This window comes from Megascapheus bottae, chromosome 1 (assembly GCF_031878675.1).
Source record: "Megascapheus bottae isolate mThoBot1 chromosome 1, mThoBot2.hap1, whole genome shotgun sequence".
Taxonomy (NCBI): domain Eukaryota; kingdom Metazoa; phylum Chordata; class Mammalia; order Rodentia; family Geomyidae; genus Megascapheus; species Megascapheus bottae.
In genome coordinates, this window is record NC_143509.1 from 79,888,302 (window position 1) to 79,902,947 (window position 14,646).

A 14,646-nucleotide genomic window follows, 5' to 3' on the forward strand; every position below is an offset into this window, starting at 1 on the left:
AGATGTATATATATACACACACATATGAAAAAGATGGTAAGATTCTATCAGGTATTAGATTTTTAACCTACAACTTAATATAGTCACATTTCACTTTAAGAATAACTGATGGATTCACCACCAAATCTGAGGAATTTATGTATGCTTTCTTTTCCTAGAGGAAAATATGGTCATAAAATAAAATTTTCTTTTCAGTTATTTAAATTACACCATTGAGAAACAAAATTATGTTGCGTCTAAGCAGATAAAATATATTAAGTATTATTGGCAATACTTTGCATTTTCAGGGTTATTTGTTAATGAGGAGGCAGTTTAAAAATATTTTTGTTTATATAGATAACACTTCTTAGGAAAATAAATAATATACATGCTTTTCACTTAAAATGCAGCATTGATTTGTAAGAAAGTGTCTCATTTTAAAAATGAAATGAAATATCAGATCAGATTGCAAAGTGTTGCCTTTCAAATTACTTTAAAAAATCACAATTACATTACAGTGAATATTAAACAGGCATGAAAACTATCTTTACCAAGTGATCATATTTTACCTATAGGAAAAGTTAATGGTAGAGAGAAGGGAAACAAACGCAGATTCATACACTATAGAATACACTACAAGAAGTTGGCTTTTGAGATTTCCCAGCGGGCAGGGAGTGCATTGTCATGAAAATCCCAAAATAATGCTTCCTGGGATATCTTGTAAATAATTATTTCCTCTATTTATATAGCCCATGTTAAAAGTGAGAGGTAGAAGGATTATTGTAAGTATGCATGGCAGAGAAATTACCAGCTATATCCAATAACTATTGCATTCAATATTAATAACCTCAATACATAAAATGCTGATGATTTAAAAATCCTTTCTTATTGATGACCCCGTTAACACACATTCTTTTCATGTTATTCAATGCATTGCCTTTGGAAGGGTATAAGTGCAAAGGGTGTGTTTGGGTTATAACAGGGATAAAAAAGGGGAAAAATAGAAAGAAAAACCATGAAATTTCCATTAAGATATAGTTATTTAACTATGGTATGTACCTGATGTTCTTTCATTGAGTAATCTTAAACTCAGAATAAAACTACTGCGATCTATTAAAACATACACATTTCAAAGAAAGTTTAATAATCTCTATGATCTATTAATCAAAGTTAAGTGCCAGGTTAATTCTCTGGGTTAATGCTACGCCAAATAATTTTATTATGTTACATTAATATTTAAGAAACAATTAACTTCTGGAGTTAGGTGTGTTTCTGAGCCACGTGTTAGTATGTGAAATGTGAAGAAGAGCAAAATCTTGTACATTGTTTAAGAATTCTTTAAAATCCCTTTGCATTAGGTATCGAGCAATAGAATTGCAGGTATTGCACTGAATCTACTTCAATATTGCCAGTGTATATTTCAAAACAAATTCTATTATCTACACTAAGATTTCCTCTTTCCCAGTATTCAAAATGCATATTATAATTACATGGGTTTCCAACATCCATACACAGCAAGTACAAGATACTTACATGTACATATACTGTAGTTACCTATATTTTGCATAGTTTTTAGTGTGTACTTTGTGCCACTTAACAAAAAGCATTACTCATCAGCATTACTCATTAGGTGTCTCATTTATTTCAGCTCTGATTACAGCTTAAACGTTTAGGTTTTTTTCTATTCATCATAGATTGCTGTTTGCAAAACAAATAATAATAACATGGGATATTTGTAGAGGGTTTAAAGGAATTATATGTACCATGGGAAAGTTGCAGTAAGACATGAAGTTTTGCATTTTCTCCACAATTAAAAAAATAGTAAAACAGTGTGAAATTTGATATTTGTCATTCATGTGTTATTCTAATATTCAAATTAAAAGAAGAAAGCATTTTTTGTGTTCCCCTTGGTAACACTTTACAATAAGTGGCACTAAATTACACTATAACTGCTATGTTACATGGAAGAGCCATCACTGCCAAACAGCTGCTGTACCTGTGCCTACATGGAACCTCAATGCTGTTACCATCATGAGTACATAATTACAAGTGAGGCTGTCTTTTCATTGAGTTATCTATACTTTTACATAGAAATAAAAATAAATGGCATGTTAGCTTCTTTTCCATAATTAGGAAAGTTCACTTTCTCTATGTTATTTTAATTGTGGAGTTTCAATGAAAGATTAAGCATCTTGAATCAACATAAGATCATATAGTTTCTACATTAAGCTCCAATATCAGGTTCCTTACACTGCTTCTTGGATTTTCTGGTGAAAGAAAACAAGTTGAAGTCTCTCTCTCTGTCTCTCTTTGTCTCTCTCTCTCTCTCTGTCTCTCTCTCTCTCTCTGTCTCTCTCTCTCTGTCTCTCTCTCTCTGTCTCTCTCTGTCTCTGTCTCTCTGTCTCTCTCTCTGTCTCTCTCTCTCTGTCTCTCTCTCTCTGTCTCTCTCTCTCTCTCTCTCTCTCTCTCTCTCTCTCTCTCTCTCTCTCTCTCTCTCTCTCTCTCTCTCGCATTTCTCAGTCTTCTCTGGCTTTTCTATCCCACCTTTTCTCACAGAGATATACATACACACATTCATACACATTCACACAACTTCATCATCATCAATACTCCCATTGACTGTCTTTACTCTTGTATTCACAAACCTTTTCTTATGAATTTTGATTCTACCTAAGACATTAAAAATGGTAATAGAAATGTTGTTTGATCTTTTTTGATGGAGAACAATCAATTTACACTGTAAACAGTACACTGGCAGAGAATAGCTATTTTTGGTAAAGGACAATGATCCATATTCTACTGGGTGTGTTTGCACACATCTTCTATTGAGTCCGCCAACTACTGTGATCACAGAGAAGAGACAGCAAGGCGCTTCACATGTCCACATGATGTGCACTTCATTCTCCTCAAATGACACAGCTCCTATTTAGAAATCTTATCTCTTTTTTTTTCCTGGTCTGGTGGAATGGACATAAGTGTGATTTTTAGAATTTATTTCCTTAGTGAAAAGTCAAATCACTTTTAATTATAGGAAAGATATGTCATTCATTCCTTTAAAAAAAAACACAGAAAATGATATCCATTCAAGTCAAAGTGTATCAAACTGGAAAAGTTCTGAGTAGAGCCCACAAATTTTAATCTATTTTTTAATGAGACTTTTTTCATATTACTCAGAGGGGTTAAAAAGAGTCAAAAATTTGAAATGTAACCAAGTTTGGATTTCTAATTTTACAAGAGCTATAAATAAGGATTGAGTTATTTAGACAATTTAGCAGTTGGAGCCAAGTAGAATATAGATGAAATGAAGAGGGATGTAAATACAGCATCAATGAAGAGTAGCAATTTTGTAAGTGCATCCTGAAATTAGGCTTTAAATAGTAATTGATGATGCAGTTTATACAGAAGACTTCTGCAGTAAGAACCTTTATATTTTGTACTAACAGGATGAATTTTGTTTTGTGGAGTCTTTCTAAAGATTATGCATTGAAAGATATGAACAGTATAAACCTATTCTAGTTTCAATGTATCTAGTAGCACCTACCTGATTCTCTCAAACTACCATACTAATATTAACATATTATTGCATTTTTCCACAGATGGTATGTAGTGAACTGTAAAAAACAAGCATGCAATCACATCAATGCAGACTTATTTCCTTAAAATGTCATACTGTATATGATTTATTATGTTAACACTCAACCACATCATATTATTTATGTTCTGTATATTTTGAAAAAAGTGCTGCTTGACTGACATTGTCCTTTATCTCTTGAACGAAATCAACAAGATAAATGCTTCAGCAATTAAAAAACAACCAAAAACTGAAAAAAAGTCTAACATTATCCTTAAAGGTTTATACTTTTCTGATAAATAATCTAAGATACAGCACCTTTGTCTTTCATTTTATATCAATACATGTTGCTCTTAACCATTCTCATTCCCCCCCAAATATATTCCAAGGTATTTTTTTGAAAACCCTAAGCCGTCATGAAAACCCTAAGCCGTCATGCTATCAGATGTTATAAGTATAGCAACCATATTGTCATGTTTATTTCCTTCTTAAAGGTGCAGTGCTTATCAAGGGGAAATATTTTTAATCTAACTGGATTTTAATTTAGTACATAAGAAATTTACTGAAAACTAATCTAGTAATTGCATTTTACGATAAGAAATAAGACTTTAGATTGATTCTGTGTCATATTTAAGAATACAGCATTTCATAGTGGTTAAATACACAAAAAAATTTAAAATAATCCAGAGAAAGAGACTTTCACCTTGGAGTTAAAAGCATGGCAAAATTTCTCTATCACTCACTGTTTCATAGGTTTGTACCTCACAAAATGCATAGACAGGAATTTAATATAAAGAATTAGTTCATTTATACAGAAAACATATCTTAAACACTTTTTTGGCAAATCAACATAGGTCAGCAGATCTGAAGCTGCCAAATTAAATTTTGTAAGTTTTTAGCAAACTAAAAGTTTATTTTTAGGTTATTATTCAACTGTGGTTGTAATTGAAAACCTGAGGCTGTGCACTGGTTGTTAGCTTAAAATTACCTTTCCTTATAACATTGTGCTTCCATTGTATAACAAATAAAAATTAACAAGAACTAGAAAAATCTGTTGTTGAACAGTGCGAGGACATACAGACAAAAATACTAATACATGTTATCTACTCATAATATTGGTTTAAGTAATAGCTAAAGGGATTGAATGGACATTAGAAAATGCTTACTTATGACTGAATAACCTACAGCCAAAAAAAGTTAAATATGTATCAAATAATGTTTAATTGGATTTATTATATGCACTATATACAGATACTAAAATGTCTCAAAATTGTGCCCTATGGATACTTCAGTTTTGTTTAGGCAGGTGAGTCTGAATGGAGCAAATAAATTATAGTTTCAAATAGAGAAATGAATGAAATTGTTGTGATGCCCAAAGTAGTTACACGTTTGGAATAATTTATTGGTAAATGAAGCTACAGTAACCTAATGATCGGGTCTATATAGTTCTATAAGATATCATGTCATGATTATATCCGTACACATGGCTCCTGTATCAAACTCAAGTTGTTAAATAGTAACTTGATACAGCATTACCAGCATAATCTCAAACACTCAGTAAACTACACTACAGTGTTTTTCAGATTGTGTTTTCTAGAGCCTATGTTTCCAAAACATGTCTTTGAAGAGAGACAGGTAGAAAACATTGTAAACCTCTAATCTTCAATTAAACTTAAGTATATTAGGTTCTCTACCTAATCTTGTTACTGTGAAAGCTGTCCAATGGTAAACCAATAAATTCTATGATTTAAAGAAAAAAAAATGGAAGGTGGGGGTGGGGACTGCTGCATACATTTTTTTCAATGTATAAAAACAACTCAATATCATGATAAAAGGAGATGATTAACATTGTTAAGGCTGTATATTCAAGCACTGTGTGTTAAACAGCAATGGTGTGAAATTTAGGCAGTAGGAATGTCCTGCATTATGGATGGTACTATAATTAAAAATGATGTTTTCAACAGCTGATTGTTGGCATACACTGGCTACTGATAGCAGTACAGTATGGATGTTAATAAAAGTAGCAGAAGATGATGGTAGGAATGATTTTTTTTTTTTCTGAAAGATGATAGCCAGTTTTCTCCAGCAGCCAGCCTGGTAAGGAAAACTCAGAACTGTGGCCTGAATTTTAAATGAAATACTCTTTTTTCTCCTCGGCGTTGACTTGGCTGCCTTCGGCATTGATAATGGCTGTGTCAGCATCGGGCGCATCTTCAGCTCCTTTAGCTTCATTCGTTAGGTAGGTTCCTGTGGATATTGAAAGAAAATGCTATTACCTCTGGAAGCCTAGTAAAATAACCAGCAACAACACTAGATTTGTCTAGGAAGGAACTTTTGTCAAAGTCCTTACAAGTGGGAACATACCTTGAGATGTCATAAGCTATGCACATCACCTGTATGTGGGACCCTTTGTTCAGGTACAGGATAGTTCTCGAGAAGGAAAAGCCAAACAGGAATAGATATAAGACATGTTGATTTCTTTAGTGATTGATAAAGAGCATCTAATAATGTGGCTGTATTAATCAGGATTCTTTGAAAAGAAGAATGATGCCAAAAGATCATGCCAAATGTCTCTGTTGGCTCCCACAATTCTATTTGAATGTCAATAATATGTAAATAATATGTACAAATAAGATGTAAACTTTCTATATTCAGAAATATGACTTGCCATTGTGTTTTCATAAACCTGTAAATATAACATTGACTATTTAGTGAGAATTGGATTTTAGGCCTAAAGAAAAGTTAAAAACGTCGTGCTTTTCTGCAAATCATTAAAAAAAAAATCAACCTATAGACTGGATTAGTAAAATAATGTTTAGAAAATTGTGAAAGCTCACAAAACGGGCTTCTGGTCTAGGAACAAAAACAAGATTAAAAATCTGCACTTTACCTTTAAGACTAAAATGTATTATCTACTGTTTATGTGTGTGTGTGTGTGTTTCTTTTTTCTTTTTCTTTTCTTTTCTTTTTTTTTTTTTTGTGGGTCATGGGGCTTTAATTTGGGCTGGGCACTGTCCCTGAGCTCTTCAGCTCAAGACTACCACCTTACCCCCTGGGCCTGGGCATTGTCCCTGAACTATTCAGTCCTACTGAAAAGCCAAGTTCCATTTCCTGTTTTCTAGAGGTTAATTGGAGAAGGGAGTCTCAGATCCTTTTCGTGCCCAGGCTGACTTTGAATTTGATCCTCAAATCTCAGCCTCCTAATTAGCTAGTATTGCAGGCTGTTAGCCACCATACCGGATTACTTGTATGTGTGTTTCTAAGCTTAAGGAAATAAATATGTCTATAATAGTGAGGAAAAAATAATAAATTTCTGTAATGCTATAGATAACATAATACTTATATAATGTTTAAAAACTAATAGAATATTAATGATATGATCAAGAATATCTGAAAAAATTTAGTATTAATATCATTCCCTACTCCTTTCTTTCTACACACATGCATGTATAGATATACACACACATCAGATTTAAAGCCAGTTTATAATTTTGTGGTCCTACTTAATAGTACTCTGTTTTATTATAACATACCTTTATGTCTTGCCAGATATCGACCAAGCAAAAATATAGAACACAGTGTGACAAACACAACTACTGCCACGATTCCTCCTATAAGAGCATGATCTGGGCCATTCTGACCAGCCAGAGAATTGGGATCTGGAAAAGAGAAGAAATATTATTCTAGTTAGTCTGTCTCAATTTAGTAAAAAGATACCTATCTGTGCTAGAATGAGTTATTGTGAAAATTAGCATGTTTCTATGAAATATCATTGTGTTATCATTTGTTGCAACACTTATTCAGTTAGAAACTATATAGTGTGCCAAGAAAGTAAGGATATCTGAGAATATACCATCTGACATATAAACTACGATTGCCATTGAGCTTATATGTAAAGGAAAGGACTGCATTAACACATACACAGATAAAAGATTTCCCTTTTATACTCATGTGTTTTTCCATGATACCCTCATTTCTATTTGAAAATACATGTGTGCATTTTGTATACATGTATATTTGGTATGATAAACCCAATTATGCCATTTGTGTATATGTGTGTGTGTCCTGATCCAAGGGCTTGAACTCACAACCTGGACACTGTCCCTGAGATTATTTTTGCTCAACTAGCATTCTACCATTTAAGCTGAAGTCCCCATTAAGGTTTTTTGGTGATTAACTGGACATAAGTGTCCCCTGGACTTTCCTCCTCAGGCTGGCTTTGATACTTGACCTCAAGACTGCAGTCTCCTTAGTAATGAAGGTTACATGCATGTGCCACCTATGTCAGGTCCAACTGCGCCACATTTATTTAGTTAGTTTTTTGTCTGTCATGGGGCTTGAACTCTGTGCCTGGGTGCTGTCCTTGAGCTCCTTAGCTCAGTTGAACCTCAGTCCTCAGATCTTAGCCTTTCAGTCTCCTGAGTAGCTCAGATTAAAGCATGAGCCACCAGTACCTGGCCTACAACTATACCATTTAAAAAATAAAGTTATGTCAATGGAAAAGCTAGGCCTAAATACATAATTTGAGGTCTCTTATCATGCTAATATTATTTGGATCTATGAAAATAAAGAAGAATCCTGACACTCAACCCATATTTTCAGTCTCAGTTCATATCAGACATGGTTTCAGAGGTCTGAAAAGAGGAAAAAAGTGACATGCTGGAAAAGTCACTGAAAAGTTTTGTTGATAGGAAGAGGAAGATGATGTACAATATGGAAGATTAAATAAATAAAATGATGAAAATAAGATAATAAGAAAATCAGAAGATAAACCCAATAATAAAGGAAGAATTCTAAAGCACAAATAAAAGGATCAAAAGACATTCTAAATGTTTATATTTTGTAAATTTTAGAAAATGAATGATTTATGTCATATAATAAAGGAGAAAACTAGATGAATCTTTGAGTTAGGAATCCATTAAAAATTTGTTTTGGGTGAGGATTAGATTAATTGCATTTTCCTATGATTCTCAAGTCCTTTGTTCCAGATAGCTTCAGGGGAGACTTTTACTTTAAAATTGGATCCAAGGAAAGGAGAACAGAACAAAGATAATGGATTTGTCAATGATGCCTTCCAAAAAAAAAAAAAACTATGGTGATAGAAACATATATCTGACAAATATTTTTAAGAGTATTGTGTGCTTTTAATGGAACTGTTGTGTCGAAGTATCATATATTTGGACAGAAAAATACTGTTTGAAACTTTCAACTGTAGACCCTTAAATGCTATGAAAGCTAAAAATGGTGATAAAGGTCATATAGATCTGATAGAAAGCCCATTTACCAACATCTATTTCTGATGTGGCTGTGGATGAGGACTGACAGGATGAGTCCCCTAAAAGGCAGCATTGAGGAAAGCAAAAGCAAAAGAGAAAGAAAAGGAAACCACTATTGCCCCATGGCATGCCATTGGTATGATTTTTTTTTTTAAATCACTGTTACAGATCAAATAGCATTTATTAGTAAAGAAAGACTTTTTCTGTTAAATCACTGAATATTGTCCATGGATTGGAAAAGATGATCGGTCATTTGTCATTTGATTATTTGTGTCTTTAGTAAATGTAGCCACAAAGGCTGAAGATAATGGTTCAATGCCTGAGGGTGCTGGACTCTTGAGTTGGATAGTTTACCTTGAGATGTCCTTGTTTTGTCTGTTGGGATGGATTGTACATTATAGACATGGTTTGTACCTTATAGAAGAGACAGCTGAAGTTCTAATGCTGTGGGATGGAGAAGGGAACATTCCCAGCCCCCACAGGTCAAGTACAGATGACACTGTGGTTTGGGTGCCAAAAGTCACAGACTCATAACTGAATGGGGCACTCTCCAGATCCTGAGGTCCAGTTGTGAGTGATCCTGAGGCCTTTGGCATTGGTGTCATGTTCCTAGGGGTGTCACACTCAAAAGGGAGATTTTGGTGAATCCCACTTATAAGAATAAGTCTTACCCTGTGTTAGTATCAGCAACGTGCACATAAACCTTGTCTTGTCTCTGAATTCCATTTCTTATTTTTGGCTGCAGTATATTGGAATTACAATAACATTTTACTTCTTGCTGAAGTCTTCATATTCAGTCATAAATCATAACCATTTTATTTGCCAAGTATCTCTCAAAGCTGAGCATTTTGTTGGGAAAGGAGATTTAGATAATGCTTTTCATATCATTCATTTCTTAATGCTAAATCCTAAGAAGGAGCAATGCTGGATCAAAAAGCCTACATATTCTGTAGAGACTTTTGATATAATACCAAATTCCAAGGCAGAATCAACCTCACTTGGGAAATTTCCCTCTTCTATGTATTGCTCAATTTATATATTATAACTAAGATTATTTTGCTAATCTGCTCCAGGAAAAAAGTGACAAAACAATTTAAATAGTTTGGCAATGTTGGAGTTTAAGCTCTACTATTTGAGACATCCTGCTGGCTCCAATTTAAATATTTTGGACTTAGTACACTGAAGGTTTGCATAATGCCTGCCTATTTTTGGTCACTGGAGGTCATTAAATTTGAAATGTCTACTTATGCAATTCATTCATTTTTGTATCCAGATTTAATGTCTTAGCAGCTTATTTCATGAAAGTATTAGCCAATTTTAGAATGTTCCATTTATTTGTTATCTATTTGTGGTGTTTTCAGTGATATACATATCTTATCAGATTTTGTAGAATAACAATGGAAGCACTTCTTCCATGATAAAATACACTTGTACATCTATATTGTCAACAGATAATTTGACTATTATATTTAGTCCTTCCAAAATGCATTTTTGGTCTATGATTTGGTGCTAATGTATAAAATTAAAATGTAAAATTTTATATTGCCAAAGATTAAAATCGGTGCTTAAAGCAGTTAATCACTTAAAGATTTGTATAATTGCTCATAACTTGGTCATCTATGCACTGTGTTTTAGGATATTTAAATCTGTTTTTAGGTGAAATATGGATTATTATACCATACTTCCTGGGCAGAGTGGAGCATGAGCTTGGTGATACAGACTATTATCGTGATTGATGGCTTTCAACATAATTAACTTTCTGTGTCTCTTTTCATATTTTCATGCCCATGACTTAGTGTCAGACAATATAGGTTAAATTAAAGTAATATTTGATGATTTTTTTCCAGTTCTAGGGATCATTGTCAGAGTCTTGTACATCCAGGACAAGCAACCTGATATGGATACTCATTCCTATCTTGTCACATAGTATTTCAGCCTTTCCTCATTCATATACATTTGAAGTTTAGGGCAAAAAGACATTGTGATCTATTAAAATTGACTTCCGATCACGATAAGATTATCAAGCCAACTATTACATGTATATTTTTACTTTATTTCAGGTGCACTAATAGATACTTGATGATTTTGGGGTAAAATAATTCATAGTATCAATATTAATTTAGCTATAGCCATTCTTTATTATCTGTGAAAGAAGGGACTGCGAACATGGCCTAGTGGTAGAGTGCTTGCCTAGACAAAGCCCTAGATTTGAATCCTCAGCACCACATACACAGATTAAGCCAAAAGTGGTGCTGTGGCACAAGTGGCAGAGGACTAGCCTTGAGCAAAATGTGTCCAAGGACAGTGCCCAGGCCCTGTGTTCAAGCCCCAGGACTGGTAAAAAAAAAATATATGAAAGAAACCATCCATAAAATCAATAAAAATGTAGCCCTGTGACTTAACATTTCACATTTCACATGTATTTGAGCTATTGAGAATGTCATTTACATATGTACTGCTAAGTATGCTTTCATTGTGTGTGCCAGTTCTGGGGCATGAACTCAGGGCCTGGGCACTGTCCTTGGGCTTTCTCAAGGTTCACACTCTACCACTTGAGCCACAACACCACTTCTGGCTTTTTTCTGTGTATGTGGTACCAAGGAATTGAACCCTGGTCTTCATGCATGCTAGGCAAGGACTCTACCACAGGCCAAAGTCCCAGCTCAAGTATGCTTTTATTAATGACACTCATTTATTTCTGGATATGCTTTAAGAAAAGGATACCAGAGCTGTAAGCTATAAGAACTTATTTCTTTTTTTCTTTGACAATCGTGAAGCTTGAACTCTGGGCCTGGGACCTATCCCAAGCTTCCTTTGCTGAACACTAACACAATGCTAGCACTGAAGTTTAGAACTTGAGCCACATCTCTTCTCCAGTTTTCTTGTGATGTCTCCCAGACTTTCTTGTTCCTTCTTGGCTTAGAGCTGCAATCCTCAGATCTCAGCCTCTGATTAGCTACCATTACTGGCATGCACCTTGTGCACACCTCTTAAAGATTTCATTTTACTTTCTCTTCTGAACAGTTAAAAACAAGACAAATCAGGTGAGTACCATTTGAACCATGCAATGCATAAAAAATTGATAATTAAAATGACTAAATCCTAATGAGAATGTCTTCTGTATTCTTTTTGTCTCATTTATCTCTGTCATAGAAAAAGAAGATGAAAGACAACCTTCAACAGATAAGTCGGTGATTATTCAGAAAAAATTGCTGCACATCTTTAAAGTTTACTCTTTGTTCTCAAGTGTTGATAGTGAATTTTCTAGAGTGACCATGTGATCTCCAGAATGAGTCAGGTCCAGTGGATTTTTCAAAGTATTAGCAATCTTTTTGCACTATTATATGTAACAAAGACTTAGTAAGGTCAATAGATTTTATTTAGAGTTAGAAATTTCTCATTGAAAAAGTATAAAATAATACTAAGAAATTAACAAAAAATAAAAGAAATAACTAACTCTTGGAGTTGTCGAGTGCTAGCCAATGAACAAAAGTGCCAGGTACCGAGTTTGAGAACCAAAAAAAGGAAAAGGAAAAGAAAAATAATGGAATATTAAATTATAGTCTTATCTAAAACCCTAAAATATGAAAAATCATATAGTGCATAATGATATCTACAAAATTTTGGAAATTTCAATTTAGCATCCAGCTTAACATGCTTCTACTCAAATATAAATTCTAAGATAAAGATGTGTCAACTTTCTACAAGTCACAGCATGTAAAAAGTCTGATTTTTTTTCATTGATTGACACAAATGTGAAGTATTAAGCCAAAAAGTCAAAAAAGAAACCGTGAATCAGTCAGGTTTATCTCGGAGAAGCTTTTGTAGATTTTAGTTTAAAAGTTGAATGAGGGACTCTCAGTAAGGTATCCATCACTTGAGACTCAACATGTATACACACATATTTGTGACACAGTCAAAGTTATCTAAATGTTCATTGCAAGGTAGGAAAAAACCAGGTAAATATGGGATGCCATAAAGAACAGTGAGCTTCCAGTTTGGAGCTCCTCAAAACTGACTCGAGGAACTCTCATTTTCTCTAGATAACAACTATGAAACTTTCTTAGGGCAAAAAATACTTGGATAGTTGAAAGATGAGAAAATATTATTTGAGGAAGTATAAACTACAAGTGGTGGAAAAACATATGGTGAAGGTGTGATGGGTTAAGGATTACATGAATCAGGTTTTTATTATAGATCACAATGTTGTTCAATGCACAGAAGCTGCTGACTCAGAAATCTATATTTATTATAATTACAATGAAAAACTATGATATAGCTAACTGAAGTAGCTTTAATGTACTGTTTAATTGTCCAGAAATAATAATGAAAGTCAAGTTTCAATGTCTAAAATCACCCCTGACTTGAGAATAAGAACTGATTGAGGAAATTAGTAACATTTTATCTTTTTTGCACAATTATATTCTCCTTTCTTCTTTCATGATAAAAATTCTAATGCCTACCCTGTTAATCACCTTCTAATACTGCTTTTTCATCCTCTAAGATGTCCTTCTTTTCTTTTTCTGTTGGCAACATTTCAGACAATAGTGATCAGTTTCTCATGAATTATTTAGATCAAGAGCTTTTCACCTTGGATTAATTCACTCATTTTATCTTCCCTAAAGATATAAGTTTTCTTAAAGATAAAAGTTGCACCATGCACTTGCAATACAGCTGCAGCAGCACTTTTATAAAATTCTTAGAATCAAACCACTTGAGGGAATAAAAGGATAATATTAAGTTCTTACATGGAATTCTAGAGAAATTGGATTTTTATATCTCAGTTTATTGTGTTGTGCACTGAGCAATGAATCATTGTTGTTTCACAAACTAAAGACTAAATACTTAATTTCCATCTAAATATTTCAGAAATTAGTGCTCAGAAAAATGACAGCCAGATTTCCACTCATTTTCTGTCTTGAATAATCTGATGTGATATTAGTTCTGGAATTTTTCTATGGAGTTATGGAACTGTTTCTTCTGTTTAAAAAAATAAAGTGTTTCAAAGAAAAGATTAATTTGAAAAAACAGTGGACATACTGACATATCACTTATGAGAAAAATATCCCTAAACTGTTCTTTGGCAGAGTATGATGCCAGCAAATTCCTGGAGAGAAGGTCTCTTAAGGGCCATCTCTTTTCTTTCTGTTCGATTATTATTTATGATGAAAATATTTAAGAAAAAATCTTCAAAGAGGAGGAAACATTGAAATACTAAATCATTTGTCTACGTAAACTGATGTTCACTTAATTTCCTCTACAAACATGATTACATAAGAACTGTGCATTGTGGCACATGTCTTCATTATCAGCCCTTTTGAAGGATGAGTCAGGGTTCCAAATTCCAAGATAGCCTGGACTAAAAAGCAAGTATTCATTTAAAAAAAATAACAATAACAACAGAAGCATTATGTACAAGGACTCTACATTTATAAGTCCTATAATATCCTACAAAGATTTTCAGTAATGTATTATAATTAAACTCTACTAGAATTCTTAAGTTTCTCTCTTGAAATGTATTTATTATAACACATTTGTTTGCACATCAAGTTGATAATGGACTGATGCTCTTTAGTAGTATTTAATCACAGTAAATTTAAATGACTAGTTTATAAGGAGAAAAGTTTTATTTGGATTCCTGGTTTGGGGCATTCCATTCCAAAAGTGGGTACAATATAATCATTGTTTTGGACTCTAATGTAGGACAGAAGCTAATGGCAGAACATGTTTGGTGTGGTAAACTGTTTACTTGATGAGCCAGGAAACAAGAGAAAGGAGAGATTGGGAGTATAACAAAGTTCTTTGAAGTCATGATCCCAG

General features: G+C 33.4%; 1 protein-coding gene across 2 annotated transcripts in view; it reads right to left on the bottom strand.

Annotated features, from left to right (window-relative positions):
• Positions 1 to 2,399: 2,399 nt before the first annotated feature.
• Positions 2,400 to 14,646, bottom strand: part of Cadm2 (cell adhesion molecule 2) — an 866,220-nt gene continuing 853,973 nt past the window's right edge. For both annotated transcript variants that reach the window (XM_090347865.1, XM_090347874.1), the window contains 2 exons: positions 7,084 to 7,209; positions 2,400 to 5,797 (listed from right to left, as the gene is read on the bottom strand). In XM_090347865.1, the coding sequence (XP_090203991.1) occupies positions 5,679 to 5,797; positions 7,084 to 7,209 (245 nt within the window). In that variant the 3' untranslated portion in view covers positions 2,400 to 5,678. The remainder of the gene's footprint in view (positions 5,798 to 7,083; positions 7,210 to 14,646) is intronic.